Genomic DNA, 27,537 nt, shown 5'->3' on the forward strand with positions numbered 1-27,537 from the left:
TGGGGGCGGGGGAGGCTCGCAGGAGCCCTTTCTCTGGGGGGACAGGACCCTCCCGTATTCCTTTCGTTCGAGAACTGTGTGAGCGCCAGGTACGGTCGGCGGAAATGCTACTGGAATTTGAAAACTTGACTCTTTCTTTTTCTTTCGTTGTTTTTTTTTAAACAAAATGGACTCGCCCCTCTTTGGGAAGCTGTGTGCCAAAGAACCAGTGTCATGCCCTCCCCCTGCTGAGCTGACGTTGCGTCGTTGCCTACCCCAGCTACTCGTGGGTCTCGTGAAGCGTGTGAAGTCTCTACCTCACTGTAGTACATGCAGGCCGCCCGCAGGTGCGGGGCGCTGCCGTGTAGTTTTCTTGGCACATAATAAACACGTTGCAGCAGAGCTCGGGTCTGCGTGTCTGGTGTGGGGGAGCCGGGCCCCGGGGCACAGGAGCGGGAGCGAGCGCTGTGTCCGGGACGCCCTGTGGGGTGCCCGGCCCGGGCCAAAGGGCGGCCGCGGGAGGCGGGACGCGCTTGTCGCTTTCAGGGTGAGACCCAGTTTGGAGCCGTCCCTGCGGGGCTGAGGACCCCCGCCTAGTCCAGGTGCCCCGGCCGGGCTGCTCGGGCTTCCTGTGGCAGCTGCTCCTCCACGCTGCCCTGCAGGGGCCGGGAGGCCCCTCCTGAGAGAGCAAGGCCTGGGGGGGCTCCCCCGCCCTCCCCCCAGGGGCGCTCCCACCGGGGCTGTGACCGTGCTGAGGGAGCCCGTCCGCGTGGGGGGAGTCTGGCCCCGTTTGGGTCTCCTCCTCTCCACGGAGCCCGCCCTCCCGAGGCGCCCGGGCGTGCGCGCGCGGCGGGGCCCAGCCCGTGGCCCTGTCCGGCCGCGAGGGCCCGCGGGGGGGAAGGGGGGCAGGGGGGCAGGGGGGCAGGGGCCGGGGCCGAGCCTCGGGGCCCGGCGAGGTCCGGGGGCTCCGGGGCGAGGGGCGAGGGCCTGGGCCCGGCTTCCCCGAGCCGGAGGGGAGCCCGTCGGGCCAGGGGCGTCGGCGCAGAGACCCGGCCGGCCGAGGGGCGCCGCGCGCGCGGTGGCCCCGCGTCTCCGGGGCAGGGGCGCTCGGCTCCGGCTCCCGGGCCCGGCCCGGCCCAGAGGCCGCGCGTCCGCCCCGCGCCGGCAGGGGGCGCTGTGGGCGCGGCGGGCGCCGGGGGCGGCGCGGGCGGAAGCGGCGCTCTGGCCCGCGCCTCGGCGGCCCCCGGCGCTTCCTGCTGCCTCTTTCCCGGGACCCGCCGCCATGGTAGGTGCCGCGGGCCGGGCCGGGCCCCCGCCATCGCCCTCCATCCGCCGCCGCCCGCCGCCCCCGCGCCCCCCGGGCGGGGCGCCCCGACGGGCCGGCGCCTCCGCGTGAGCCCGCGCGCCCCGCGCCCCGCCGGGCGTGCCCCGCGCCGCGCCCGGGGGCCCGGCCCGCGCTGACCCGCCTGCCCCGCAGGGCCGCGTTCGCACCAAGACCGTGAAGAAGGCGGCGCGCGTCATCATCGAGAAGTACTACACGCGCCTGGGCAACGACTTCCACACCAACAAGCGCGTGTGCGAGGAGATCGCCATCATCCCCAGCAAGAAGCTCCGCAACAAGATCGCCGGGTGAGGCCGCGGGCCGGGGGCCGGGGGGCCGGGGGCCGGGCTGGGGGCGCGGGCCGGGGGCCGGGGGGGGGCGCGGGCCGGGGGCCGGGGGGCTGGGGGCGCGGGCCGGGGGGCCGGGCTGGGGGCGCGGGCCGGGGGGCGCGGGCCGGGGCGCTGACGGGCGCCGCCCCAGGTATGTCACGCACCTCATGAAGCGGATCCAGAGGGGCCCGGTGCGCGGCATCTCCATCAAGCTGCAGGAGGAGGAGCGCGAGCGGCGGGACAACTACGTGCCCGAGGTGAGCCCGGCCGCGGCCGCCCCCCGCCCGCCCCCCACTCCCCACCCCGGGCTCCCCGCGGCGGGCGGGCGGGCGGCGGGCGGCGGGCGGGGGCCGCGCGGTGACGGGGCCGCGCCTGTCGCGCAGGTCTCGGCCCTGGACCAGGAGATCATCGAGGTGGACCCCGACACCAAGGAGATGCTGAAGCTCCTGGTAGGAGGCCGCGGGGCCGGGGCGGCTGTCCGAACCCCGAGGCGGGCGCCGGGGGTGGGGCTGGGCCCCCCATCGGGGCTGCTCCGCGCCGGGGGCCTCCCGTCAGTCGCCCCAAATTGGCCGCGGGTAACCCCGCGTGCGGACCAGGCTGCTGGGCGGCCCGGGGTCTCGGCGGGAAGGGGGGCCCCAGCGCGGGGGGGGGAGGGGGAGGGGCGCGCCCCGGTCCCCCCAGAGCCCCGCGCTCTGGGCCAAGGGGCCCCGCCGGCGCGCCCACACCGCCCTCTGCCCGCAGGACTTCGGCAGCCTGTCCAACCTGCAGGTCACGCAGCCCACGGTGGGCATGAACTTCAAGACGCCGCGGGGCGCCGTGTGACGCGCCCTCCCGCCCCCCAATAAACTTTGCAAAGCGGCTTCGCCTTGTGGTCTGTGGGCGCGGCCGGCACCGAGCGGGGGGGGGGGGGCTCAGCCTGGGGCCCCTCGGGGAGGGGCGGGGGCCTCCGGAAGGGGCGGCTGCCCCAGTGGCCGGCGCTCGGCTTGCGGGGCGGGGACCCCCGCGCCCGCCAGGCGCGGCCTGTGCTCCGGGGTCGGCTGGGCGCCCGCCGCGTCCTCGGCTGCCGGCGCGGGGTGGGAGCGGGACGGCCCGGGGCTCGAGGGGGGGCGCCGCGGGCCCGGGGGCCGCTGCCCGGGTCGGAAGCGCCGCGCGGGCCGCTCCGGCAGATCCCCGGGGTCCCCGCGGGCCGGGCCTTCCGCGCAGGCCCGTCGGTCGGAGCCGGGGAGCAGCGCGGGCGGCGGGTCGTCGAGTCCCCGGCCCAGGGCCAGACCGGCCCGGCTCCCGGCGTCCTCGGGGGCGGCGGCTCCTCCCGCGCGGGGGCCGCGCCTGGGGGCGCCTCGGGCGCGTGGGTCCAGGCGCGCCCGGCGCCGCCGCCCCCCCTCGTTCCCGGCCAGGAGCCTCCGCGCTCGGGGCGGGGTCCGAGCCGCCCTCCCGCTGCCCGGCGCCGCGGACGGGGTCCCCGGGCGGGGGCGGGGGCGGGGGCGGTTCGTGCGCCGCGCCCGGCTGTGACTCGTGCCCGGGCGGGGCGGGGCGGGCGTGGGGCGGCCCCGCGCGTCTCGTGCCCCCCGTGCCGGGGTCGCCGGCGCGTCTCGACGGGACGGGCCCGGGAAGCGCAGCGGGTCTCGCCCTCCCCGGCCGGGCCCGGGCCGCGCCCCGGTGGTGTCCGCAGCGGCTCGGCTGGTGCGCGCGGTGAGTGGGCGCGGGAGGGCCGGCCCGGGGCCCGGGGGCGGGGCGGGGCGGGGCGGGGCTCCCCGCGAGGCCGGCCGTCGCCAGGCGGGAGCGCGGGGGCTGCCCGGGCGCCAAGACCCGCGCGTGCTCCGGGCCGAGGCGGGCGGCCCCCCCCGTGACTGTCGCGCGCGCGAGGCTCGTCGCGGTCCCGTCGGAGGCGGCGGCGGGCGCGGGATTGCGCCCCCTGGAGGCCGGCGCCCTTTGCCCCCCACCCCCACCCCGCTTCTCCGGGCCGGGCCGGGCCGCGCGCACTCGGGGCGCAGGTCAGGTCGCCTCGAACCCGCGGCTCCAGTGTGTCGCGCCCGGGTCTTCTCTTCTCCCGAGGGCTGCGCTCCTCTGCCCGCCTCCGAGGGGCCGTTTCGTCCTGGACCTTCAAAGGGTCACGCTTAGAGGGAGGGCGCCTCTTCTTACCCCTGCTGCGGCGCCACTGGCCCCCGCACCCTGAGGGGAGTCAGGGATGGGCACCTGCGGGCTGGCACGCTGCCCGGCTGCGGCGCCCGGACGAGGGTGGGGTGACGGGTGAGCGCTCGGGGGTGTGGGGCGGGCCGCCCATGGGGGGTGGGAGCAGGCGCTGAAGGGGGTCACCCCTCCTCTGCAGGCCGGGCCTTGGATTCTGAAGGGATCATGCGCACCGAGCGTCCAGAGTCAGGGCCCAGGGCAACCCCGGGGCACCGGGGAAGGCAGAGGAAGCAGCCGGCCCGCCGCCCGGCCAGGCCACCCCTCTGCCTCCCGCGGGGGCGCAGCTCTGCCCGGCCCCCACTTCCACTCTGAAGGCAAGGGTTGTGCAAATGCCTCCTCCCAGCGGGTGACCCCAAAGCCTGACATGGGAGCGCCGGGGTGATGGGAAGGCTCTTCAGTGCTTGCTCTTGCCCTTCCCTAGAATTCTCCGGCATCCCCCAGGCCGCCCCGGGACTCAGGGACAACCCGGAAGGCGGTCACGGGCAGTCCCCACCCAGCCGGCCCGCAGACATCGCTCTCTCTTTTTTTTAAAGATTTATTTATGCATCCAAGAGCTGGGGCGCAGGCCAGAGGTGCGGGGGGTGAGAGGACTCTCCAGAGACAGAGCGGGGAGCAGAACAGGCAGACGGAAGAAACCCACTGCTGAGGGGAGCAGCGGGGAGACAGGCGGGGTCTCGCAGACATTTCTGAGTCAGTTGCTTGACGTAGACAGAGGACAGACCTCGCTTCAGGACACTGGCATTTCCAGTACCTGGAACCAGCCCCAAGCAACACCCCGTGAAAGTCGCCGTCAGAGAGAAGGCGAGTGCGTGACGCACTCGACGGCGCCTCCACAGCAGGCTGGAGAGGAAAGAAGGTAAAAGCTTCTTGGCGGGCGAGGCTAGCGGGTGAGCCCAGAGCCTGCGGCCCCAGAATGGAGGGTGTTTCCCGGCTTGGGGCGCGTCCCGCCCTTCGAGGCGGCTGGCTGGGCTCCTGTGCTGCGGTCTCCGACGGGCCGAGCTGCTTTACGCTCGAGGAACCTTCTCTGCGAGCGCCCTGACCGCCGGCGGCGGCGGCGGGCTGGTCCTGGCGACTCCTCGGTCCCGGGGCACCGCCGCGCGCCTGCTCTGTACAGCTCGGAGGTGGTGTCCCTGTCTTGACTTGAGCCCCCAGAGAGATGAGCTCCACCCGGTTCCCCTGGCAGCCGAGAGGCTCCTTTGACGTGACCTGTAGGCACGAGCCCCGCCCTGGGGTGCATCCCCCTCCCCAAGGCTGTCCACGAGCCCTGCCAGGGGCCAGGGCGCAGGAGGGGTCATAGTGGCCTGTCCCACGACTTCGGGGAGCCCGGCACCCCAGGGCGGAGCGGCAAAGCCCTCGGCACTCGTTGGAGAGCAACCACGCGCCTCCCCAGCTTCTGTGCATCTCGCCCTGGCACCTGCCACCCCACTCGGGCCCCACCCGGCCACCCCACTCGGGCCCCACCCGGCCACCCCACTCGGGCCCCACCCGGCCCGGCCGAGGTGCTGCCACCGCGCCTGCGCGCTGAGAAGGCCCAAGCCCGCAGCGCGCGGGAAGCAGAGCCCGGCACGAGCAACGCCCAGGTCCTACCAGGAGACCCGCGCGGGGCACAGGAGTGGGGGTGTCGCCGAGAGCGGAGGCCCTAGGAAAGCACGACGACCCCATTTCTTTCCGCTCAGCCGGCGCAGGCCCGTCTAGCCGTCCCGGTGACTTGGACTCCTCTGGCCCGACAACCACAGCGGGTGCGGGGCCCGGGCCGTGGGCTCCGCGAGGGCGTCTGCGGGACTCGGCTGCTCCGGCAGAGAGCGCGTGTCCCGAGAAGGCGCGTCAGGTGCCGCGAGCCCCCGCGGTGCCGGCAGAGGGACGCTCGCGGGGTGACCCGGACACACGCTCGGGACGACCGTCTTCACGGCAGCCCGGGCCCTCTGACAGGCCGAGCCCCGAGGAGCGCGACGCCTGCCAGCGCCCCTGCCCGGAAAGAGGAAGGAGTCCAGGGCCGCGGGGACGGTCGTCAGGCCCAGATCTGGCGAGACCAAGCGGACGGACTGACGTCTGCGTCCCCGACGGCCCGGCTGTGCCCTGCGCCCGCTGGCTGCTCTCCATGGAGCCACCTCGGCGGGCGCCTCTGCCCCACGCATGGTGCGGCCTCCCGAACACGCGGTGCCGGCCGTGGGGGGCCCGGCGTCGCTCTGACGGGTCCTGCTCTGGAGGAGCTGGCAGCCCAAGGGGCTAAGGCCCCCCACGGCATGAGGTGGGGGGCACAGGCGAGGCGCCCGCCAGGCGGCCTGCTGTGTGCCGAAGCCCGGCCTTCACCCGCCCCCCAAGGTCGGAAGAGCCGCCGCCCGAGGGTGAAGGCGGCTCGTCTGTGTGCGCGGCAGCTCCGGGCAGCGCCTGGCCCAGGGCACGACAGTCCGGGCCGCCCTCCCTCCCGGAGCAGCCCGCACACGAGCCGCTTGCTTCTCGCGTCATCACCAGACGGGCGTTTTCCACGTGAATCCATCGGCTGGTTCCCCGCCTGCCCCCCGCCTCCCCCCGCGGCAGAGGAAACCGCGCCGGGCAATCAGGGCCGAGCACACGGGCAGCGGCCTTGGCCTCCGGAGGCCCCGCTCCGCCTCCAGCAGCTGACAGGCCGGCGCCCGCAGGGCTGGGAGGGCTCCCCAGCGCCCCCACCACCCGCAGCACGAGCCACACCCCCACGCCAAGAGCTCCCTGAGGCCAAGGGCCAGGATGGCCAAGGCGACTCTGGTGCCCCCCCCCCCCCCCGACGCCGGCGGCGCATGTCGGGAGCCTTGTGGGCCGAAGGGCTGCTCACCCCGAAGCCTAGGAACCCCGGCAGAGCCCGCGCGGGGGGCGACTTCAGACGCTCCCGGCCACACACACATCAGGGAGGAGGGGCTCAGTATGCAAAGTCTTTTATTCATTTAAAACTTTGAAAAGTGAAGACCAGGACCCCCAACCCCCGTGTGGGGGCCCCGCCCGCCGGCAGGGGAGGGCGGCTGCCAGCCCCGGAGGCCGCGGGGCGCCCAGGGCTCGGAGGCACTTTAGCGGGGCGGCTTGGCTTCGAGATACAAACACTGGGGGGTTTGGCTCAACCTTTTAATATAAAAATTCACGGATGTACAAAAATGTGAACGTGTGACAGCGACGACCTGTGAGACCCTGTGATTGAAAGTCCCCGCGGGGGGGGGGGGCGGCGGGGGGGGGCACGGCCGAGCCGCGGAACCAGAAACCACCGCGAACCAGGGCCCGAGGCGCCCCCCAGGCCGGCAGCCCCAGACCCGCTCCGGCGGCCAGGACAGGACGGCGTCCCCCGGGGCGCGGCTTCCTACTCGCGATGGACCAGCACGAACAAGCCCAGCAGGAAGAGGACGGCGTACTAGGAGACAGGGCCGCGTCAGGGGAGCGGCCCGGAGCCCGGCTGGGATCCGCGCCCGGCCCCCCAGGCGCAGAGCGCGGCGCGGCTCTTACCTTGAACTTGGGGTAGTCGTTCATGAGGATCGTCACGATCCCGATGTAAGGGACGAATCTAGGGGGCGAGACGGGGGTGCTCGTGAGCTGCGGCCGCGCCTTCCGCGTCCCCCGGCCGCATTCCACGTCCCCCGGCCGCAGCTTCCAGTTGGCCGCGTCCGCGCGGACACGCTCGCCCGGCCCAGGGAGACGGCAGCCCACGCGGGGGCCGGGAGACGGGCCAGGACCCGCAGCCCCACTGGCGACCAGCCGCCTCCGAGCAGGGCTGGGCCTGGGCCCCGCCTCCCGGGGAAAGCCAGGGCGACACAGCCAGGACGTCCCCGCGGGGAGTGTGAGGCTCTCCTCTCCCCGCCCTCAGGCCTCCGGCCCCGGCTCCCTGGGCCGCCACTTCTCCGCGGAGGTCAGAGGTCCACGTGCAGCGGCCCAGTCCCCGCGCCCGTCCTCCCCCACGGACCTGCCCTCGGGACCCCCCACCCTGGTTCTGGGGCGACCGCGCAGCTCCACCGGCCTTTGTTCCTCTTCACGAGCGCCCCCCGCCCCGCGCCTCAAGTTTTACTCCCTCAAGACGGTCAAACAAGCTGCCCCGCGAGGCCCCCCACGAGCTGAGGCGCGCAGCTGCTACGGGTCAGTCTCCCACCAGGCTCGTCCTCGGAGCAGCGCCGCCGCCAGCTTTGCTCCCGCTGTACGCTGGGCCGGGCCCCAGCAGGCTGCCAGCCGCGCGGGCCCGGCCGAGTGTCCGCACCTTCTTTGCTCTGCCGCTTGGCAAATCCCGTTTCCTCCCCGGACTTCAGTTTTCCAGCTCGTGCAAAACGCTCCTCAGCATCAAGTGAATTCGGGGCGGGGGGGGGGGGGGGGGGACGCGGCAGCGCCCACCAGCGAGGGCACGTCCAGCACACGCTTCCCCGCCCGTGTCTGCTGTTGCCTCCGTCCCGCTGGCAGCACTGCGGTCGCCACCTGAGCCGAGAAGGCGAGGGCGAGTGGCTCACACGACATGCGGGTCCAAAGTTCTAGAAGCATCTGGGAGTGCACCGAGACTACACCAGCTCTACCGTGGCCTGTCGAGCAGCCGCTCTCGGGAGCAGGGGCCTTCGCGGCGGCCTCCACGCTCAGAGCGCCCGCGGGTATGGGTCCCGCCGTCACGGGCTGCTCGAAAGCCCCCGTGTCCATGGAAACAGCGGCCCCAGGTCGGCCTCTCCGGGCCTCCAAGAGAGGCGAAAGCTACTTGTGCTTTAGGACGACGTGAGCTAAACAGGGCGCTGCCAGGCGACAGGCGGCCCCGAGGACCAGACCTCACACCTGCACCTCGGCTGCCTCCGGGGGCCCCACCGCGGCCGGCCATCTTGACTCAAGTCAGCTGCGCTTTTTCCTGCACTGCTAGGTAAGCGCTGCCCGTGAGCAGGTTTACAATAAGGGGAGCCAAGGACACCCACAAAGCCACCTCCAGCACCAGGCTGCGCCGAGTTGCCGCTGAGAAGGCAAAGGACCCTCCTGGAGGCTTCGCGTCCACGGTGCCTGGAAGCAGCAGCCTCAGAAGGAAGAACTCGCTGCCGCCGACCACCCGGGGGGAGCACAGACGCCCACAGGGGTCTCCGGGAAAGCCCGGAACCGGGAGTGAATGCAGTAAAAGGCCACCGTGCCCACCCCAGAGGAGCTGCTGCACGCCAGAGCACGCTTCAGAGCGCCAGCCAGAAAGCGGGCGGGCCCAGAGGCGCAGCTGCCGGCTCCCTCTGCTTCCTTCCTGTGGTCTGTTTCTCCCCCGCTTCTGCCGCGCGCTGTCTTCTGTGATGTTAGAAAGAATCACCCCATCAAACAGTGGGTTCGGTGTTAGTTTCCTCTTCCACGTCTGTAACAGACGTGCCCAACGCCAGGGCCCCGCGAACACGTGCCACCAGGCGCGCCCGAGCCGGCAGCCCCGGAGACGGTGAATCTCGGCTGCGGGGCAGGTAACTGCAATGGAGAATGGGGGTTTCCTCTGGGAGTGTGGAAATGTTCTGGAATTAGTGGTAATGGCTGCACAACCTGCTAAATAAGATAAAATCCACTGCACTGTACACTTTAAAATGGTGACGTGACTCGCATCTCAGTAAAATTTTGAACTTGTTTTTATTTAGAGCCTTAGACCGCTCTAAAATATTTTCAGTGTGTCGCTGTTTGAAAACAAAAGTTTTTTTGATGCACAAAGACACGTGTGCCACCGTCACGGACAAGTCTGCAAAAAGCTCTCGGCTCAGGTCTGGGTAGAGTCTGGGTACAATCTTCACGTGGTCTCAAAGCACTGACTCTACAATGTCAGGTTAGTGTTTCATGAACACACTTTCCACAAAAGGAGCCGTCATGGGCCTGACGCGCGTCAAGGCAGGTGGGGCACGAGCAACGGGAAGTGGGCGTGACCAGCCCAGGCCGGCCTGCTGCTCCTGCCCCAGGGGCTGACTCACGGGAAGTGACTGTCCGGACCTACCTGCCTGCTGCATTTGTTTTTATTAAAAGCCACAGCGGTTGACATTTTCAATCTTGGCATTTCCAAATTAATACTGCATGTAGGTGAGTTTTCAAAAGTTCTCCACAAAGACAAGGTCCTGAGGGAGAGCCTACACCCGCAGCCTTTCATGGGGTGATGCATCTTGTGCCCAAACAAAGATGGGCCAACAGGGCTGCAAACAACACTGAAGAATCCAGGCCCAGCCACAGGGACACGCGCCCCACTGCCGGGGTACGCGCGCAGAGAACGCAGCGTGGCAAGACTTGCCAAAGCTTCAGAGGCGTGCCTCTCACCCCGAAGTGCCACCTAAAGAACTCACCGAGAAGTGACCAGACGGGGCACTAAGACACAGGCGACGAGGGTGCCCACACCAGTCGCGACTGTTTGAGAACAGCAGGCCGCCCTGGAAGACCGGCCAACCAGAAGGCCGCCACCGCACAGCGGAGCAGCAGGCGTCCGGGCAACCCAGGACGTGTGCAGACACTAACTCGGGCCGAGCGAGGTGGCAGCGGCGCCCTCTCCCACGCTCAGTCGGTGTGCGTGCACCTGCAGCTGCACACTTGCCTGCAGTTTTGTACATAAAGGCTAAAAGAACATTTCTAGAGAAAAGTGAACCAGAACTAGGTCTGGAAGTGGAGAGGAAAGAGAAGTGACTTAGTGTTTTGATGGCTTATTTTTCCATATAAAATGTACATTTACAGTTAGAAGAAAACCACAAAGACTCAAAAGAGGCAGGCTGAGTCTGAATAAGCCATCGGCAGCATCTCAGGAGCATGATGCTCTAATTTGTAATAAAAGGCTGCCAAGTTCCATCCCAGGAGATGTGGTTCCCCTGGACAGGAGGCACGCGCAGGCCCAGCCCTGCGGGACACTGCCACACGGGCGCGTGTTCTGCTCGGCTCTCTGGCACCAAACAACTCAGCCCATAACTGAGGAAGCTCTGCCTTGAGACACACTGGCTCCTCCACAGAACACGGCTCCTTGGTGGGGTGGCTGTGCGCACAGCGCCTGTTCTAGGGCAAGGAGCAGGTGCTCCGATGGGGGTAAGCTGCCACCAGAAGTTATGCCAGTAATGTAGGCATGATGGTGAAAACGGAGGCTCTGGGCTCACCTGGCCATGGGCCATCAGCGTGACCCCAGATAAGCAACCTGGCCTGCTTCCTCATGGCAGAATGGCAATGCTAGGGTCACTGAAGGGCTAGAAGTGAGCCAGCACCTGCGAAGCACTTGGAGTGGTCTCTGGCACAGAGCAGGTCCCTGTTCCGCTAAGACTCTGCCAGCACTGAGGCAGCCGTGAGCAGCCGAACAGACAGCTCCTTCTGCCACGATCTGCACGCCTGATGCCATCGGAAATCATCAGGCTTAACAGGACTTTAAGATTTCATTTGACTGCAGTAATTTCAAGACTTGAAATAAAAGAATATGGAATAAATATAAAGTTAATTTATATAAACACTTTTAAGTGGAGGACTTGGTAAATTCTTAACAAATGCAAATTTCACGAAGCAGGATTAAGTGTTCTGGGCCCAGAACCCAGCAGGGTAGACGTTTATGAATTGACTCAAATAACCCAATGAAGTTAAAAAACTACCACTGCCACCCACCACCGCGTCACATTCCGCCGTCCCCGCAGCCCCCCCTCCTCCCGGCCAGCTCGCCTGCGGTTTCCAGGGCATGCAAGCAGCACCGTTTTCCAAAGGACACTGTGACCGCCCGGGCGGAGCCGGCACAGCCCCTCGTGTGTCTGCTCAGACGACGCGGCTGATGGGGCCGCACCTCAAGCAACAGGAAGAGCTGAGAAAGCGCGCGCCTCCATACTTACCCCCTCGCTCTCCCCACGACATCTTTTTTCTCTAGCCAATGCTGTCCCTGTTTATAGAGGCCTCGGTCATCCACTGCGTTATTATCTCCTTTGGTCAAAAACTTGATATGTCCATTTTGCCTTAAAAGAATAAGAGAAATGCAAGTCATCAAGCACCTTCATGTGGTTTGAAGGCACAAAATTTAATCTTGTTAATGAAAAGTGCAATAGCGCTGCGGCATCTTCTCATCATTCCTAATATCAAAATAATTCTTCACTTAAGATGATCACGGCGTAACAATAGGAAAAGATGAAAACATGCTAAAAGTTGGGCCTCCCTGGTGGCGCCAAGGGTTAAAACGCAACCTGTGACGCTTGCCACAGCCACTGCAGCACGAGTTAGATCCCCTGCCCGCCAGGGAGCAACCCACATGGCGCGGCAGACCTCTCCTGACTCGCCCGCTGCTCCCCTCAGCCGTGGATTTCATCAGTCTGCCTGTTCTGCTCCCCACTCTGTCTCTGGTGAGTCCTCTCACCCTCCCATGCCTCTGGCCTGTACCCCAGCTCTTGCATGTATACATAAATAAATCTTTAAAAAAAAAAAAAGAAAACATGCTAAAGTCCAGCAACCAGGAGTTGAAATACTATGTAAGCATGAAGTGTCAAAGATTTAATGCCATGGGAAGATCATATGGATTTCATTAAGTGAAGATTACAAAACAGTATGTGAAGTATAATCTCACTGTTGTATTATTACAATGTATAGGAACATACAAACACCCTACAGGGCATAACTGGTGAAACACAGACTATCGGAACACTATGGAATGACCCCTTATCGGGCCTCCCCGGTGGCACAGCGGTTGAGCGCTGGGTTGCAAAGCTGACTGCAGCCTCTGCAGCGCCAGTTTGATCCCGGCCGCCGGGCGAGGGCCCCACATGGCGCGCAGACCTGCCGCCCGCTGCTCCCCTCAGCAGTGTCCTTCGGTCCTTCTGCCTGCTCTGCTCCCCGCTCTGGCTCTGGTGAATTCTCTCACCCTCCCGCGCTTCTGACTGTACCCAGTGCTTGTGTGCATGTATGTATAAATCAATCAATCAATAAATAAATCTTAAAAAAAAGAATGACCCCTTATCTTCAATCAATAAGTCGTAAGGAATAAAGAGGGTTCAAGAAGGAACAGGTTAAATGAAAGAGACTAAAAAGCCCCACCAACCAACTGCAAATGAGGAGCTGATTAGAATCTGGATTCAAACAAACAGATAAGAGTCATGACGAAGTCAGATTCTGAACAAAGACTAGAAAGACACTAAGAAGTTACTGTTTGGGATCTCCCCGGTTGGTGCAGCGGGTTGAGCACAGCACTGTGAAGCTGTCTGCAGCCTCTGCAGCACAGGTTCGATTCCCGGCCAGCCGGGGAGATTACCACATGGCGGGGCAGACCTCTCCAGGCGCCCGCTGCTCCCCTCAGCAGTGTCCTTCGGTCCTTCTGCCTGCTCTGCTCCCCGCTCTGGCTCTGGTGAATCCTCTCACCCTCCCGCGCTTCTGACTGTACCCCAGCTCTTGTATAAATAAAATAAATCTTTAAAAAAAAAAAGTTACTGCTTATTCAGGTATAAGCGTTCCAGCTACAGCCGGTTTTTCAAAGCCCACTGATTATGCCTCACAGATATTTCCTGATACATACATATGACATTCTGTGACTTGCCAGGGTTCATAGGAACAGCATCTTCTTACTTGATCAGAAAATGTGTTTGATTCCACCAAAGAAGCATTATGTTTCCAGTAACTCAGAATTAAAAAAAAAACAAACACCCTACATTTAAGAGTTGACGGCGCATCTTAACAGCCACTGAGGGGACTCGGTCAATCACTGGGCTAGGGAGAAAACTGCCTTCCGCTGTCCAACGCCGTTCCCAGTCAGGAGTGGACTGACTCGACACTCGCTCTGCCGATGAGACTGAGCGGGAGGTGCAGTGCCAGCAGTCCCGTAAAGGTGAGATCCCTGTCAGCAAATGCGAATGTACACAGAGAGAAACTGTCTCAGCTGACAACTCGGGGTGAAAGAATGTCTGGAAACCCTGGCGGGAGAGGCGAGGGCGAAGGGTCAGCGAGAGGCAGGAGGCGGCCAGGCCTGGCGACAGGCCACCCACAGAGGCAGGGAAGACACTGGCAGCCGGAGGGCCTCCGGGAAACGAAAGCGTGCTGCCGAGGGTCTGTGCTGTTCCTAAGGGCCCGGTTGGCCACAAGACAAACCCGGCTTCCCTGCTCTGGGACGCCATCAGGAGAGCCCACTTCTCCGTGCCAGGAGACTGCCGAGAGCCAGCCCATCACACGCTGCTCACACCTCGCGACTCAAAGGCCAGGACGATGGCTGAGGCGCGCCCGGGCACCAGAGCGCAAGTACCCACCCCGGAGGAGAGCCAAGCACGACCATGTAATTCGACTGTCCCGACACTGGGATGCTAGGAGGGAGGAGACCATCACTTTAAAGAAAGGGACAAGACCAATAAGCCAGATGGGCACAAAGCATGTATTTACCTGCAGAGAAAAAGGAAGGGTAAGGCCTAAGATACCCTCTGGCACAATTCCCCCTTCTAAATACTTGGCCTCCCGCCGGTGCTCAACGCGCTGAGCTGGAACACCTCCAACAGCCCCGACTTCCTAAGCCTGGGTCAGACGGGCCACAGGGGGAGTAACCGTGTCTGAGGGAGGCGTGGTGTTCAGAAGGCAGGCTGGCGAGTGAACCCCGGGAGCCACCCCACCTTTTAAAGCAAAAACCAGGCTTTGCCATTTCCTAGCTCTTTTCTAACTCATTTATTTTGGAAGACAGTGGAAAACAGGAGAAAAGATAAGGGGACAAAAGGATTCAAAAATGAGATTTCTCACCATCTGCGGGGCACAAGTACCCTCGCCTGCTGCACCTCAGCCTTCCCGCAGGGATGACAAGTAAAAATACTTTCCTGACTATTAAACAATAAGAGTAACTAAGGCCTCCTGGTGGCCTAGGGGTTGAGTCTCAGCGCTATTACCACTGTGGTCTGAGTTCAATCCCCGGCCAGGGAGCTGACCCACACGGCGCAGCAGCCCTCTCCTGTCTCCCCGCTGCTCCCCTCAGCAGTGTTTCAGTAGATCTGCCTGTTCTGTTCCCCGCTCTCTGGTGAATCCTCTCACCCCCCACACCTCTGGCCTGTACCCCCAGTTATTGTATCATAAATAAATAAATCCTTAAAAAAAAAAAAAAAGGCCAACGACTGCTCCTTCTCTACTGCGCTCGAGGGTGGTGCCTTCAAGTTTCTGTGTCGGAGGGAAGGCCTGGACTCCATGCGCCTTCCGGCGGGCTGGTCAGCTGGTCAGGAAGAGTAGTTAGGCACAGTCGGCAGCGTCGCCTCTGGAGAGCAGGCGGGACAGGAGGAGGCAGACAGCTGCCCTGGGCAGGAAGGGCAGACTCAGGGTGGGGCCGCAAGCACCTCGGGGGGTGCCTCAGGGCAGTACTGGGCGAGCTGACCTCTCAGGTCAAGGCTTCTTTGCACAAGCGGTGATGGAGGGGGTTTCTCCTGTGTGTTCATGAGACGACCTTGTTACAAATAGTCTGAGTAGATCCCAGTGGAGGTGGGGGTGGCGAGAGGGTATTTGTTTATTAAACAAAAGATAATTACCTGAAATTCAATAGCATCTCTTGGTCATCTTTAGGATCACATATGATTTTATTTTCTGTAACTTTCCAATTTACACATATCAATTAAGACTAAGCATGTAATAGGAAGGCTCATAGGACAGAGTCTCGAGACAAAGAGGAAGGAGACAAGAGGCCAGTGGCCACATCGTACCTCTGTTCTTCCCAAAGCTCAGGAATTCTTAATTTTTTTTAAGATTTATTTTTTCCTTAATTTATTTATCATACAAGAACCGGGAAGTAGGTCAGAGGTGCAGGGGGTGAGAGGATTCCCCAGCGACAGAGTGGGGAGAAGAAAAGGCAGATCTACTGAAATGCACTGCTGAGGGGAGCAGCGGGGAGGGAGACGAGAGGTCTGCTGCGCCCTGTGGGTAGCTCCCTGGCTGGGGATCCAACTCAGGCCAGCAATTCACTTCTTAAAACAGGTTCAGAGGAAACCAAGTGATCCACTTTGTCACTTGGTTCAACATCTAAGAACAATGTTAATGTACCAAATGATGAGGAAGAAAAAGGAAATAGGAAACGTGTGAATATTAGCAGGATCTGTTACCCAAACAAGCCTGCAAGTTGAAGGCATCTCAAGAGTCTAAAATAAGTCACCACGGATATTAACTAGTCTTACTGGGATGACTAATTTCACAATATTGTGAGTGCAACACAATTGACAACTATCGTGTTATATACCCGAAATTCAGTTACACGTCAACCACACCTCAGTAAGAAAATCAACCAAACCCCAGATTATAAGTACATAACTTAAAACATTCAGCATTCTGTTTCATTAATTTTAAAATGTAAGGAGTCTGTGATCGATACATCTGTCGATGAACCTGCCCTAAAACAAGGTGAGCTGCTTTAACATGACAGTCTCTGGAACATCAGTCTCAAAGACCACACGTAAAAATGGAGACCACGAGCTCTCCCCAAAGCTGCGCCTGGGCTAACCTGACCTTCCCCATGAAGGGGAGCTGGCTCTGCCCTCCCTGACACAGGCAGTGCAGACGACGCAAACCCCCCTGAGAACCTGGAAACCCCCCTCGCTGAGTAACCCAGAATAAACATCTAATGAAGTCCAAGTTATTACTGTCCAGTCAACAATAACAAATTCAAGTTAAAAATTATAATCTTTGAAAGTATATACTGAAGTCAGAAAAATAAAAAAAGCAGTAAGATCTTTATTTGATCAATGAAGAACTTGTTTAGAAACTAGAATTCCACAGGGATCTCCAAAAAGCAACAGGTGACTGTTGCCCGTCCCTGGAAGTGAAGAAAACAGACTCCTCCAGGGGGCTCGAAGAATGGGCCGATGTGCTCAGGGCGTCCTCGCGCACAAGAGCCTGATCGCCCCACAGCTTCACTCTCCCCCAGGGTTCTCTAGGACACCTCCCTTTCCTTTCATTTCTTTCTTCCCTTCCACCTGAAAGTTTTCCTTAACTGGAGACACTACAGGTCTGGAGGGGGCAGGAGAGAAACGGTAGTTGGACAGCGCTAGCACCTGTGATCTTGCGACGCATCTTCATAAACCTTTTTACATCGGTGAGAGAAAATGAGGCCCAGAGGTGCAGGTCTTGCTCAGGGTGGCATCCCACCTCCACTCTGGGGAATTCTCAAAGTTGTACAGTGTCTTTTTCAATTCTAAAAATGCAAATTTATATTTGAAACAGTAAAGTTAAGTCTCAGGAATTCTCCCTGAAATTTGAAAAAGCTGACATATTTACTCTTACTTGAAATATTTTTTAGATTGCCTTAAAGGAGTCTTTTTAAGACTAGGGCTACTTCATGTCATAATGTCAGATGATTCCACTTAGGATCAACCTTTATGTCATGTTTTTGGGGAGCTGTACACAAGACCACTGATCTGGTTCAGGAGTGGAAGGAAACCTTGAAAAACCTTCAAGGAAAGAAGTGAATTAATAAACAAGTTAGCTTCCCACGCAGTCCCAACCTTCAGACATTCATAAAGATGGCTCAGAAGAAGAACTGAGGAGTTCCTCACCTCAAAATGAAATGCCGCAAATATTAAAAGAGAGAAGATAACAGTTTGCACATACTTTTCATGAATCTTCAGGACTCGGTGAACTATAGGAATCTCCCTTCCTTCTATCCTAAAAACAACAATTTCTCCCACTCGTATGGGATCTTCGACTCGATTTGTTAGGAAGAGAAGATCTCCTCTGTGAAACGCAGGCTCCATGCTGCCACTGGGAAAAGCAGAAGAAAATAATAGCAAAAGAAAATCTGAGATTAAATTTACTTTCAAAATTAGATACTTAACAAAACAAAGTATCGCATTCGGAGTATATCTACTACCTTGACAAATACATCAACATAAATGTGTACAGTTCTTAAATGCTAATGAATTACATAAAAGGTCTCTTCAGTTATTAGCCTTCACTAACTGGTTCTATTTTGAGCATTACTATTCAAAAGAGCTTAAATCTTGAAAAGGGCGATATTAATCCCTTAACCTTTGAAAATTTCAAGTGACAAACAATATAAAAGCATGAACTTTGTAACTGCCTTATTCTCACTTCATCTGCAAACGCTAAACATATTCAAATACTCAGATGAGCACTGGACTCTCTCCTGCCATTTATAAAGACAGAGTGAGATGACTTTATGCTTTCAATCCATGAAGGAGGAAAAACAGCTCTCCAAGTCAAAGAACGGTCAGCTACTGAGAGAATGCTTATGTTATCAATTTCTTTATTTAGTTTTTTTAAAGATTTATTTTTATTTTTGCATACAAGATCTGGGGTGCAGGCCAGAGGTGGGGGGGGGTGAGAGAATTCACCAAAGGCAGAGTGGGGAACAGAACGGGCGGATCCACTGAAACCCACTGCTGAGGGGAGCAGCGGGGAGACAGGAGAGGTCTGCTGCGCCCTGTGGGGAGCTCCCTGGCCGGGGATCAAAGTCACGCTGCAGTAGCTGGTGAAAGCTTCATAGTGCTGAGACTCAACCCCTGCGCCACCAGGGAGGCCCTCCTCCTTCTAGTCTTGACCAAGATTCTCTTCTGATATGACCTGTTTTCTTTGGTACTGGCAACCAGAAAAGCTCAGAACATAAACACCTAGCTACCAAATAAGCTATCTAACCATCAGTTATGAAGTGGAATTGACAGTACAAGTACCCCAGCGGCAGCAAGGGTGGCCTGTGGCCAGGACTGCCCGCGTGTTCTGGTCAAATCCCCTGCTTACTTCCACACTGGCTCCGTGTACTGAAGAGAACTAAATCTGAAGCAACCCCGTAAGAGTCACCACAAAATGCCTCTCTGGCTCTCAGTCTACCCCGTCCCACACTACCAATTAGCGTGGCTTCTCCTTTCAGCGTTGGGACACGCACACATTGAACTCTCCAGTGAATTCAAGCCCGTCTAGGAACTCAGGGCCACATGATTTTAGAGCTGGAAAGGCCTCGGCCATCCCCTAAGGCCAACCTTCATTTGAGAGATGAGGAAACCACAGTTTCATCAATAAGAGACTCGCCGGGGTTGTAGTCAGACAGGGGAGTCCACTAAGGGCTTTCCCCACTAGCAGCATCCACACATTTCACTTCATCTCTAAATGACAGCTGCATTTTATTACTACTAAAGACAGAACTAAGTATGAGTAAGAGCATGAACAGGGGGCGAGTAAGACACGGGCGGCCCAGAGCAGGCGTTCTTGCACCACAAAGACCTAAGTTCAGCTTTTAAGAGCAATGTACTGTTACCGAGACTACGCGTAATGTGAATGACTCAGTTTCTCTTATTCTATTCCATTATGCCCAGAAGGGACTGTGGCAGTCTCCATAATAGAGCTCAACCTCAGACAGACCTGTAATGATGCCAATAATCAAGAGGTTATTCTCCAAAAATAGTCATTAGGTTTTCAAATCACTAAGAATATGAGCACAAGGTCAGGGAAGAAAGTGTAGCAGGGAAAAAAACAGTACTATTTGTCACTTTAAGTTAAAAGATGACAACATCTGACGTTCTGAAGTTAGAAGTGATATTTAAAGGTCAGCAGGAAACATGGAAATAATTAGTGATGTTTCTGTACTGACGCTGAGAACACGGCGCAGAAAAACTCTTAGTCCGTAGACATGAGCTCGGATCTAGCAAACTAACAACTCAATATCAGGCCGGATGTTATCACAGTGAAGCGCAGGAAGACGGGGAAGGTCAGGAAAACAAAGTCCAGGGGAATGTGCCCACTAGGACGCTCCACCGCCAGCTCCCGGAGGGGTCACGGGCCCTGGGGTGCGAGTGGGGAGTGCCTGACAAGGTCAAGCATTTAGCAGCAAACCTAGGAACTATGCTCTTCCAGGCCCTGTTCTGAGAAAGCGGTTTCAAAGGAGTGAAACAGTGACACAGGAGCTCACGCGTCCTGTGACCTCAGTCTTGGAAAGAAAGGCCGAGTTACCTGAGCACCACGACGATCGGGCTCTCGCTTCCAGTGATTACCATGAGCCCCTTCCAGATCATCAGTGCCGAGGAGACAATCATCCCGAAATTGAGGACTTGATAGTAGAGCTGCAGGGACAGAAGAGATCAGGTGAGCACGCGTCCCCACCGGGGAGCACCCCCGTGGGGGACAGCAGCCCAGGTCTGCTAGCGAGGACCCAAGGCAGCTGATGTTCTGAGAGGGCGCTGCCACACCGCGGCCTCCTCGCACCTGAGCAGCCGCCCCACTCGGCTGACTGCTCCGTGGGAGTAATTCGTGGGACTCCCGCACGTCAAGTGAGTTCATCTGCACTTTATAATCGACGGACTTGAATCCACTCAAAACCGTCAGGCTCAGCACCTGCACTTCTGACCTTTACGTTTCTACAGTATTTCTTTTTCCTGATCATCTCCCACAATGCAGTCTCCTTGACAACCAGGGCCGGCCAAGGATATCCGGCTCCTCTCCTCCCCTACAGCTGAGGAAAGTCTGGGGAGACTGCGGAGCCGCACGCTGCAGGCGTGCCGTCGGGGCCTGGAGACAGCAGCTCTGGCTCCACAGACCCTGTGACTTGAGAAAGCAGCTCCTACACCAGAAAGGGACCAAGAGCAGCTGTGCGGCCGCGCCAGGTGACAGGCAGGAGGAGCCCGACGGCTCAGAGGCGGAGGCCAAGGGAGGAGAGGCGGCGCTGGGGGCACCGGGCAAAACCCAAAGCCCGCCTGATGCTCAGAAAAAGGGGTGGAAAAAAGTGGAAGAAAATGAAGGAAATGCATCCATGGCCTCATCTGGCGCAGCGAGCCAACTGCTGGTCCACCTTTCCTGCTTTTCCTCCTCTCACCCTGCATGGCCACCGCCTCCGAGAGGCCCGGCTCCACGCTGGTGGCCACAGCGGTGAGGGGACGCAGCGACCGTGAGGGAAGCCCAAGACCTGAGGCCTTGCTCGCAGGAGGGAAGCCGGTAGGGAAAGTTGTCAGAAGCGGCCCCGGTGCCCCGTGTGCCTGCTCTCTGCAGATGCCCGGGGCCTGTGCGCCGTGGGGTAATTTTTGTTATTTTTAGGAACTACTACATGGCACCACCACCCCCACCCCAAGCCGGGGATCATTTACACACTTTAAATGACCCAGGATACAAATTTTAGAAAAACCTAGGGCAGAAAATTCAGCCAAGTAAGAGCTGACAGGAATTTTATTTTATTTTTTTTAAAGATTTATTTATTTATTCACACAAGCACTGGGCACAGTCAGAAGCGGGGGAGGGTGAGAGGATTCCCCAGAGCCAGAGCGGGGAGCAGAGCAGGCAGAAGGACCGAAGGACACTGCTGAGGGGAGCAGCGGGCGGCAGGAGGGGTCTGCGCGCCATGCGGGACCCTCACCAGTGGCCGGGGATCAAACCCGCGCTGCAGAGGCTGCGGGCAGCTTCGCAACCCAGCGCTCAACCGCTGTGCCACTGGGGAAGCCCCGACAGGAATTTTAAACGCTGTAACAGGCCCACACACCCCGCGCCCCCTCCTGTGAGTGGCGAAGCCCAGCACGCGCCCACCCGCCCCCCAGCCAGGCCCAGGTCTGGAGCAGCCGGCAGGCACCGTCTGGGCAGTGCGGGCGCCTGTTTCTTTCTCCTTCCCGGACAAACCTGTCCTTGAACCAATGAACCAAGCAGCCAACAAAGCAGCAGTCCAGGCTCATGAACCCAAACCAGGGCCCTGGCAGGCAGACACCCCCGCTCCGGGAGGGAACCAGCCTGGGGAAGCGAAGCACTCGCAGAACAGACACGGTCGCGGCCCAGCGGAGTCACTGGAGGTTCCAGGGAGGATCTTAAAATGACAGCAATTCCTGAAGAGTCTACACAGGCATAACATCAGAAACAGAAGACGTTTCCCTCTTCAAAGTCTGGCATATCTCTTAAATCTGACAGAAACAGATCTGTACAAACGCACACAGCGTTCGTGATAGCTCAGCTGGAAAAAACCCAAATGTCCATCAACAGGTGAATAAACAAACGCTCCCGAGCAGCAGGTGAGGATGAACTACCCACACACAACGATCTCAAAGCCGAGCTCTCCGGGAGGAGCTATTCTGTGGAGCAGCAGAACTTAGCAAATCTGCCTCCCTCCCTGAGGTAAGAGGACACCGGACAGGACACACGAGCCAGGGTTTCAGCTACTGGACACGTGACTGTGTCCAGGGCGGCAGGACTGCGAGCACTTAGAAAGGGACAAACCAGGTGAGCCCACTGCTTGGCCCAGCTTCAGCTCTGTTTCCAGATCAAAGTAAAGGGCAAATGCAGAGCCTGGAGCTTTCTGTGACTTGAGGAGAAAGGACTGGGAGTCTGAGGAGGCAAAGGAAGGCGGCCTGCAGGGCAGGACGGCAACAAGAGCGACCCAAGGTCTGCAGAGAGAGGTCTTCCTCTTCCAGCTGAGCAATGACTGCAAGGTCAGCACAGGATGGAAAAGAACCATCTAGAAGGAGAGATGGAGTAATCCTCAAAGTTCACAGAGGCAGGAGTAGTTTCCGGCAGCCAGCGTGGAAACCCTCACAACGCACGGGCCCCGGAGGGAGCGCTCCAAAAAGCACTGCTCGGGCACGGGGCAAATTAGGCCTTAGACCAACGGCCGCTGCCTCGCCAAGCCTGGAAGGGATTGAACTGTTCCCGAGTATCTTGACTACATCCCAGAAAAAAGTACAAGAATAGTCAAGTAAAAAAACAGACCACCCCAAAAGGCAAAAGTCATAAAGTCTGGCAACTAATAAAAAATTACTAGACACACAGAGGCAGACCACTGCCACCCATGAGGAGGAGAAAAACCAGCAAACAGAGATGACAGGAATGGCAGGGGGAGTGGACAAGTTCAGCAAAACAGTAAATTACTCAAGAAACTGAAAGTGTGTTAAGACTTGGATGACAGAAAAAGAAAAAAAAAAACAAGGCTTACACCAAACCCCCGAAGATAAAAAGGAAAATGTCTGAAACAAAAGTCAGCAGGATGGAGTAACACATTAGACATCACCCAAGAAAAGCGTAGTGGACTTGAACTCATAACAATAAAAACCATCTCACAGAAAAAGCAGTTCAGAAGCCTGAACGGCAGGGACTGAAGAGCAGGGAGCTGAGGGCAGCACGCAGCCTGACGCGAGAGACTGGCGTCTTCAGGAGCAAGAGGAAGAAATGATGGCCTAAATTTGTCCAGGAAATGCGATTAAAACTATGCCCCTATATATGCAAGAAGCATGGCAGAAACCAAGCGGAAAAAACTTGGAAGACAATTACAAGACACAAAATAATCGTCAAATTTACTACTTAAAACCAGCAATACAGAGAAAACTACAAAAGCAGTCAGATAAAAAACAGCCATTATGGGGGCCTCCCGAGAGGTTAAGTCTCAGCACTGTGAAGCTGTCCACAGATGCTGCAGCCCGAGCTCCATCCCTGGCCAGGGAGCTGACCCCCAGGGCGCAGCAGACCTCTCCTGTCTCCCCGCTGCACCCCTCAGCAGTGGGTTTCAGTAGATCTGCCTGTTGTGCTCCCCGCTCTGTCTCTGGTGAATCCTCTCGCCCCCCACCCCGGCCTATACCCCAGTTCTTGTATTCATAAATTAATAAATCTTAAAAAAAAAAAAACAACAGCCATTATGTCATGTAAAGAAGAGCAAATATTTCAGCAGACTTCTCTGAAAACAGCGCAAGTCAGAAGACACTAGAACACCATGAAAATACTAAAAGAAAAACTAACAACCTAACATTCCATATTCTGGGAAAATTTCTTTCAAAATGAAGGCAAACTTGGGCCTCCGCTGGTGGCGCAGTGGTTGAGCGCCGGGTTGCGAACCTGCCCGCAGCCTCTGCGGCACCAGTTCAATCCCGGCCACCAGCGAGGGTCCCACATGGCGTGCAGACCTCTCCTGCCGCCCGCTGCTCCCCTCAGCAGTGTCCTTCGGTCCTTCTGCCTGCTCTGCTCCCCGCTCTGGCTCTGGTGAATCCTCTCACCCTCCCACGCTTCTGACTGTACCCAGTGCTTGTGTGAATAAATAAATCTTTTAAAAAAACCCAAAAATGAAGGCAAACTAAAACTTCAAACACAAAACCTGTTAATTCATCACAAGCAGACCTACTCTACAAAAAATGTTTTAAAAAGTCCCCCAAGGCAAAAACAGAACACCAAATAAAATATGAATCTACACAAAGGGCAAAACAACACCAGAAACAGTGTCTGTAGGTAAATATAAAATATATTTTTTACTATTAAAAATTTTTTAAACATAAAAGGTTATTTAAAACAACTATAACAGGGCATTGTGGTAACGTGTAGAGGTAAAAATGGACGACAGCGAGAGCAGCAGCAGCAGCAGCAGCGCAGAAGAGGGGAAGTGGAAATAGACCAGTGTCAAGTTTCCATACTATATATGAAGTTGTGCAACCTGACTCCAAGGCAAGTAAAAAATACATGATAAACCTAAAAGCAACCTAGCTATTAAGCTAAAAAGGAAACAAAGTAGAGAGCCTCCCTGGTGGCACAAAGGGTTAAGATGCAGCACTATGAAGCTGACCACAGCCTCTGCAGCTCGAGTTTGATCCCCGGCCAGGGAGCTACCCACATGGCGCAGCAGACCTCTCCTGTCTCCCCGCTGCTCCCCTCAGCAGTTTATTTCGTCAGTCTGTCTGTTCTGTTCCCCACTCTGTCTCTGGTGAATCCTCTCACCCTCCCGCTCATCTGGCCTGTGCACCAATTCTTGTATAAATAAAATAAAATCTTTTAAAAAAATTAAAAAAAAAAAAAACAGAAATTGAAACTACGCATATACCATTAATCATTTTATATTAAGGGCTATATGCGTATTTAGTATTTTAGATATTTTTAACCCACTGAAGTAACAGTGAGGTTTTATAATTCTAATTTTAAATGGACAATCTATTATTGTGCTTATGCTTTTAATCACTTTACTATTTATACACAGCGTTGAAATGTGTGAGAACATAAGCAGCCCAGACTATTATGCAAGGGTGTTTACTAAATCACTTAAAAAAGGAAATTTTTGAACTAGTTTTAAATGTCTAAAATTTAATTCTCTAAATTTCTCAGTTTTTAAGAATTAGTTTTAAATTTCTAGCCTTTTACACACTGAATTATTTTTTAAAGCTGAGGTAACCCCAAACAGGGGCCTCCCTAGTGGCACGAGGGGTTAAGTCTCAGCGCTATCAAGCTATCGACAGCCACTGCAGCACGAGTTCAATCCCCGGCCAGGGAGCTACCCACATGGCGCAGCAGACCTCTTGTCTCACCACTGCTCCCCTCAGCAATGGATTTCAATGGATCTGCCTGTTCTGGCCCTCATTCTGTCTCTGATGAATCCTCTCATACCCCCCACCCTCCCCGCTCTGGGGAGGGTACACCCCAGTTTTCATATGCATAAATTAATAAAAAGTAAATCTTTGGAAAAAAAGAAAAAACTCCAAACACGCTATTCCGTATATAATCAATGGGTACTGAAAAACTCCCCTACACCCAGGGGTATGCTGGAGACAGTCTGCTGAATTTTCAGGAATTCTGCAAGCTGGTAGTGTTTTTAAAATTTGTACAAATACACTAAGCACGAAGGAAATAAATACTCTAAATTCAACTCGCAAAGATGATGCTATAAAGGTCTTCCAAGTTCCAGCTGAAATACCAGTTCCTCCTTGAAAGTGTCCTGGTGCCCTGCCTGGACTCCCTGACACCTTCCCTAACAAGCCTAGAATCTGTCACAGCCCCCCCCCCTTTCTTTTCCCTCTTTTTTCTTTTAATTTTATATATTTTTACATCATTTTTCATTTTTGCACAATGTATGCATTTTCATCTTGGTTATAGCCCCCATACAATTCCCACCCCCCCCCTTTATTTTGACCCTAACCCCTCCCCCCCTCTCTGGTTTACAGTTGCTTGTTGATTTTGATTTTTACTTTATTATAATTAGTCTTTTTCCTGGCCCCTCATTTAGGTTTTCCAAATTCCTGCTATGAGTGAGACCATCCGGTATTTTTCTTTTTCTTTCTGGCTTGTTTCGCTGAGCATGATCCCTTCCAGCGCCATCCATGTTGCTGCGAATGGCATGAGTTTATCTTTTTGACTGCTGAGTAATATTCCATGGTGTATATGGACCCCATCTTCTTGATCCAGTCATCTATTTTTGGGCATGTGGGTTGTTTCCAAAGCTTAGCTGTTGTAAACAGTGCTGCTATAGACATAGGGGTGCAGGTGCTCTTTGGGATCGATGTTTCTGTGTCCTTTGGGCAAATACCCAGGAGTGGAATTGCTGGATCCTATGGCAGCTCCACCTTCAGCAGGCTGAGGAACCTCCACACAGCTCTCCAGGGTGGCTGGGCCAGGTGGCACGCCCACCAGCACTGTCACAGCCTTTTTCAAGCAGGGGCCGGGGCGCTGGAGTGAGACCTGAGCGCTAAGCCCCGCCCTGCGATTTACCTTTTCCTTAGGCTCAGACTGGGTCCCTCTAACTCCAGCACCACAGCAGCAACCGTTAGTAAGACTCAGCTCACGCTCCACAGCCGCTCTGTGCGGCACAACTTACGAAGCAGTCACTTAAAACGCAAAATGTGTTACATGTTAGCCCCACAAAGAAGATAACGAAGGCTGGCAAAACGGCGACACACTCTGCCCCAGGTCCCAGTGACTTCGGATCCCAGCGGTGCCGCTCCAGGGCCCGGTTCTGAGTCCCCGCGCTCCGCCGCGGCTCGCCGGGCCCCGACTTCCCGCCCCAGGGGACCGGCGCTCCCCACCGCGGGCACCGGGCACCGGGCGCCGCCGCGGACGCTCACGGCGGGTGCGCGCCCCCGCGCCGCGGAGCGTCCCGGGAGGCGGCAGCAGGCCCCGGGCGAGTCTCCCGGAAACAGACGAGGACGGGAGACGGCACGAGGCGGGCGCGAACCTGCGGCGCGATCCCGGGGCGCGACCGCGCCGTGCACCGCGACCCGCAGGCCCGGGCGCGGCCGCAGCCGGCGCGAGGCCGTCGGGAGGCGAGGGCGGGCGCCGGGGCCGGGCGGGGCGGCCGCCCGCCCGCCGCGCCCCCCGAGGCAGCGCCCGCAGCGCCGGGGCGGCTCCCGGCCCGGCGGAGGCCGCGCGACCCGAGGGCAGCGCGCGGGGCGGGGGAGGCCGAGGCCACGGCCGGGCTGGCGGACGCCGCCGCGCGCCCAGCGCCGCGCGCGGGGAGCCGGGCGCACGAGGGCGCGAGCTCGAGGGTCGGCCCGGGGGCGGCGCCTCCGCCCGGCGCCCGTCCCGACGCCGGCGCCGCCCGCGGGCGCCCCCCGCCCCCGCCCCCGCCCCGGCAGCGGACCCCGGGCCCGGCCCGCGCCCCGCCGCGCCCACCCCCGGCCCGGCCCGGCCCGGCCCCAGCGGCGACCCCGGGAGCGGGCGTCGCCGGCGTCGGGCGCACGCACCGGCGAGCGGCCGCCCTCACCTGCCGCTTGTTCATGCGCCGCACATCGTCCAGGAAGTCCAGGGACAGCATGGCGCGGCCGGCGGGACGGGCGGCGGCGGCGGAACGGCTGGCGCGCGGGCCGAGCTCGCACCGGACGGGCCCGACGGCCGCGGTTCCGCTTCCGGGGCGGCCGCGCGGCCCCGCCCCTCCGCGGCGGAAGCCCCGCCCCGCCCCCGCTCCGGCCTGGCGTCGCCGCGGGGCGCCTCCCGCCCCGGCCCCGGCCCCGGCCCCGGCCCCGGCCCCGGCCCGCGGAGGACGAAGGCCGACCCGAGCCCGCCCCGCCGCGGCCCGCGCCGAGCCCGAGACCGGAGGGCCGCGGCGCCGCGCTTCCGGGTGGCCGGAGGGCGGGCCCTCGGGCGCCCGGCCAATAGGCAGCCGCGCCCCCGCGTGCGTGCCCGGCGCGGCCCCTGAGTGGC

The 27,537-nt window shown here is 59.0% G+C and overlaps 2 protein-coding genes across 5 annotated transcripts; one reads left to right on the forward strand and one right to left on the reverse strand.

The window, feature by feature from the left end:
- The first annotated feature begins 1,227 nt into the window (after window positions 1-1,227).
- Window positions 1,228-2,489, forward strand: RPS17 (ribosomal protein S17). Its single transcript, XM_084253742.1, has 5 exons — window positions 1,228-1,264; window positions 1,457-1,608; window positions 1,781-1,886; window positions 2,013-2,078; window positions 2,371-2,489. Exons 1-5 carry the CDS (start codon window positions 1,262-1,264, stop codon window positions 2,449-2,451), a joined length of 408 nt encoding a protein of 135 aa, XP_084109868.1. The 5' UTR covers window positions 1,228-1,261; the 3' UTR covers window positions 2,452-2,489.
- A 4,481-nt stretch (window positions 2,490-6,970) lies between these two features.
- On the reverse strand, window positions 6,971-27,151 carry SEC11A (SEC11 homolog A, signal peptidase complex subunit; the record flags this gene model as incomplete). 4 transcript variants are annotated; one of them, XM_084253825.1, is made up of 6 exons in its annotated part: window positions 6,971-7,189; window positions 7,282-7,339; window positions 11,583-11,702; window positions 17,287-17,436; window positions 19,639-19,748; window positions 27,101-27,151. In XM_084253825.1, the coding sequence occupies 6 exons, from the start codon at window positions 27,149-27,151 to the stop codon at window positions 7,139-7,141; spliced, it is 540 nt and encodes a 179-aa protein (XP_084109951.1). In that variant the 3' UTR covers window positions 6,971-7,138. The 4 variants fall into 4 exon arrangements, with proteins under 4 accessions (XP_084109951.1, XP_084109953.1, XP_084109952.1 ...); XM_084253827.1 differs by lacking the exon at window positions 17,287-17,436; XM_084253826.1 differs by lacking the exon at window positions 11,583-11,702.
- Between the last annotated feature and the right edge of the window lie 386 nt (window positions 27,152-27,537).

This window comes from Talpa europaea (genome assembly GCF_964194135.1).
Source record: "Talpa europaea genome assembly, chromosome: 14".
NCBI classification, from domain to species: Eukaryota; Metazoa; Chordata; class Mammalia; order Eulipotyphla; family Talpidae; genus Talpa; species Talpa europaea.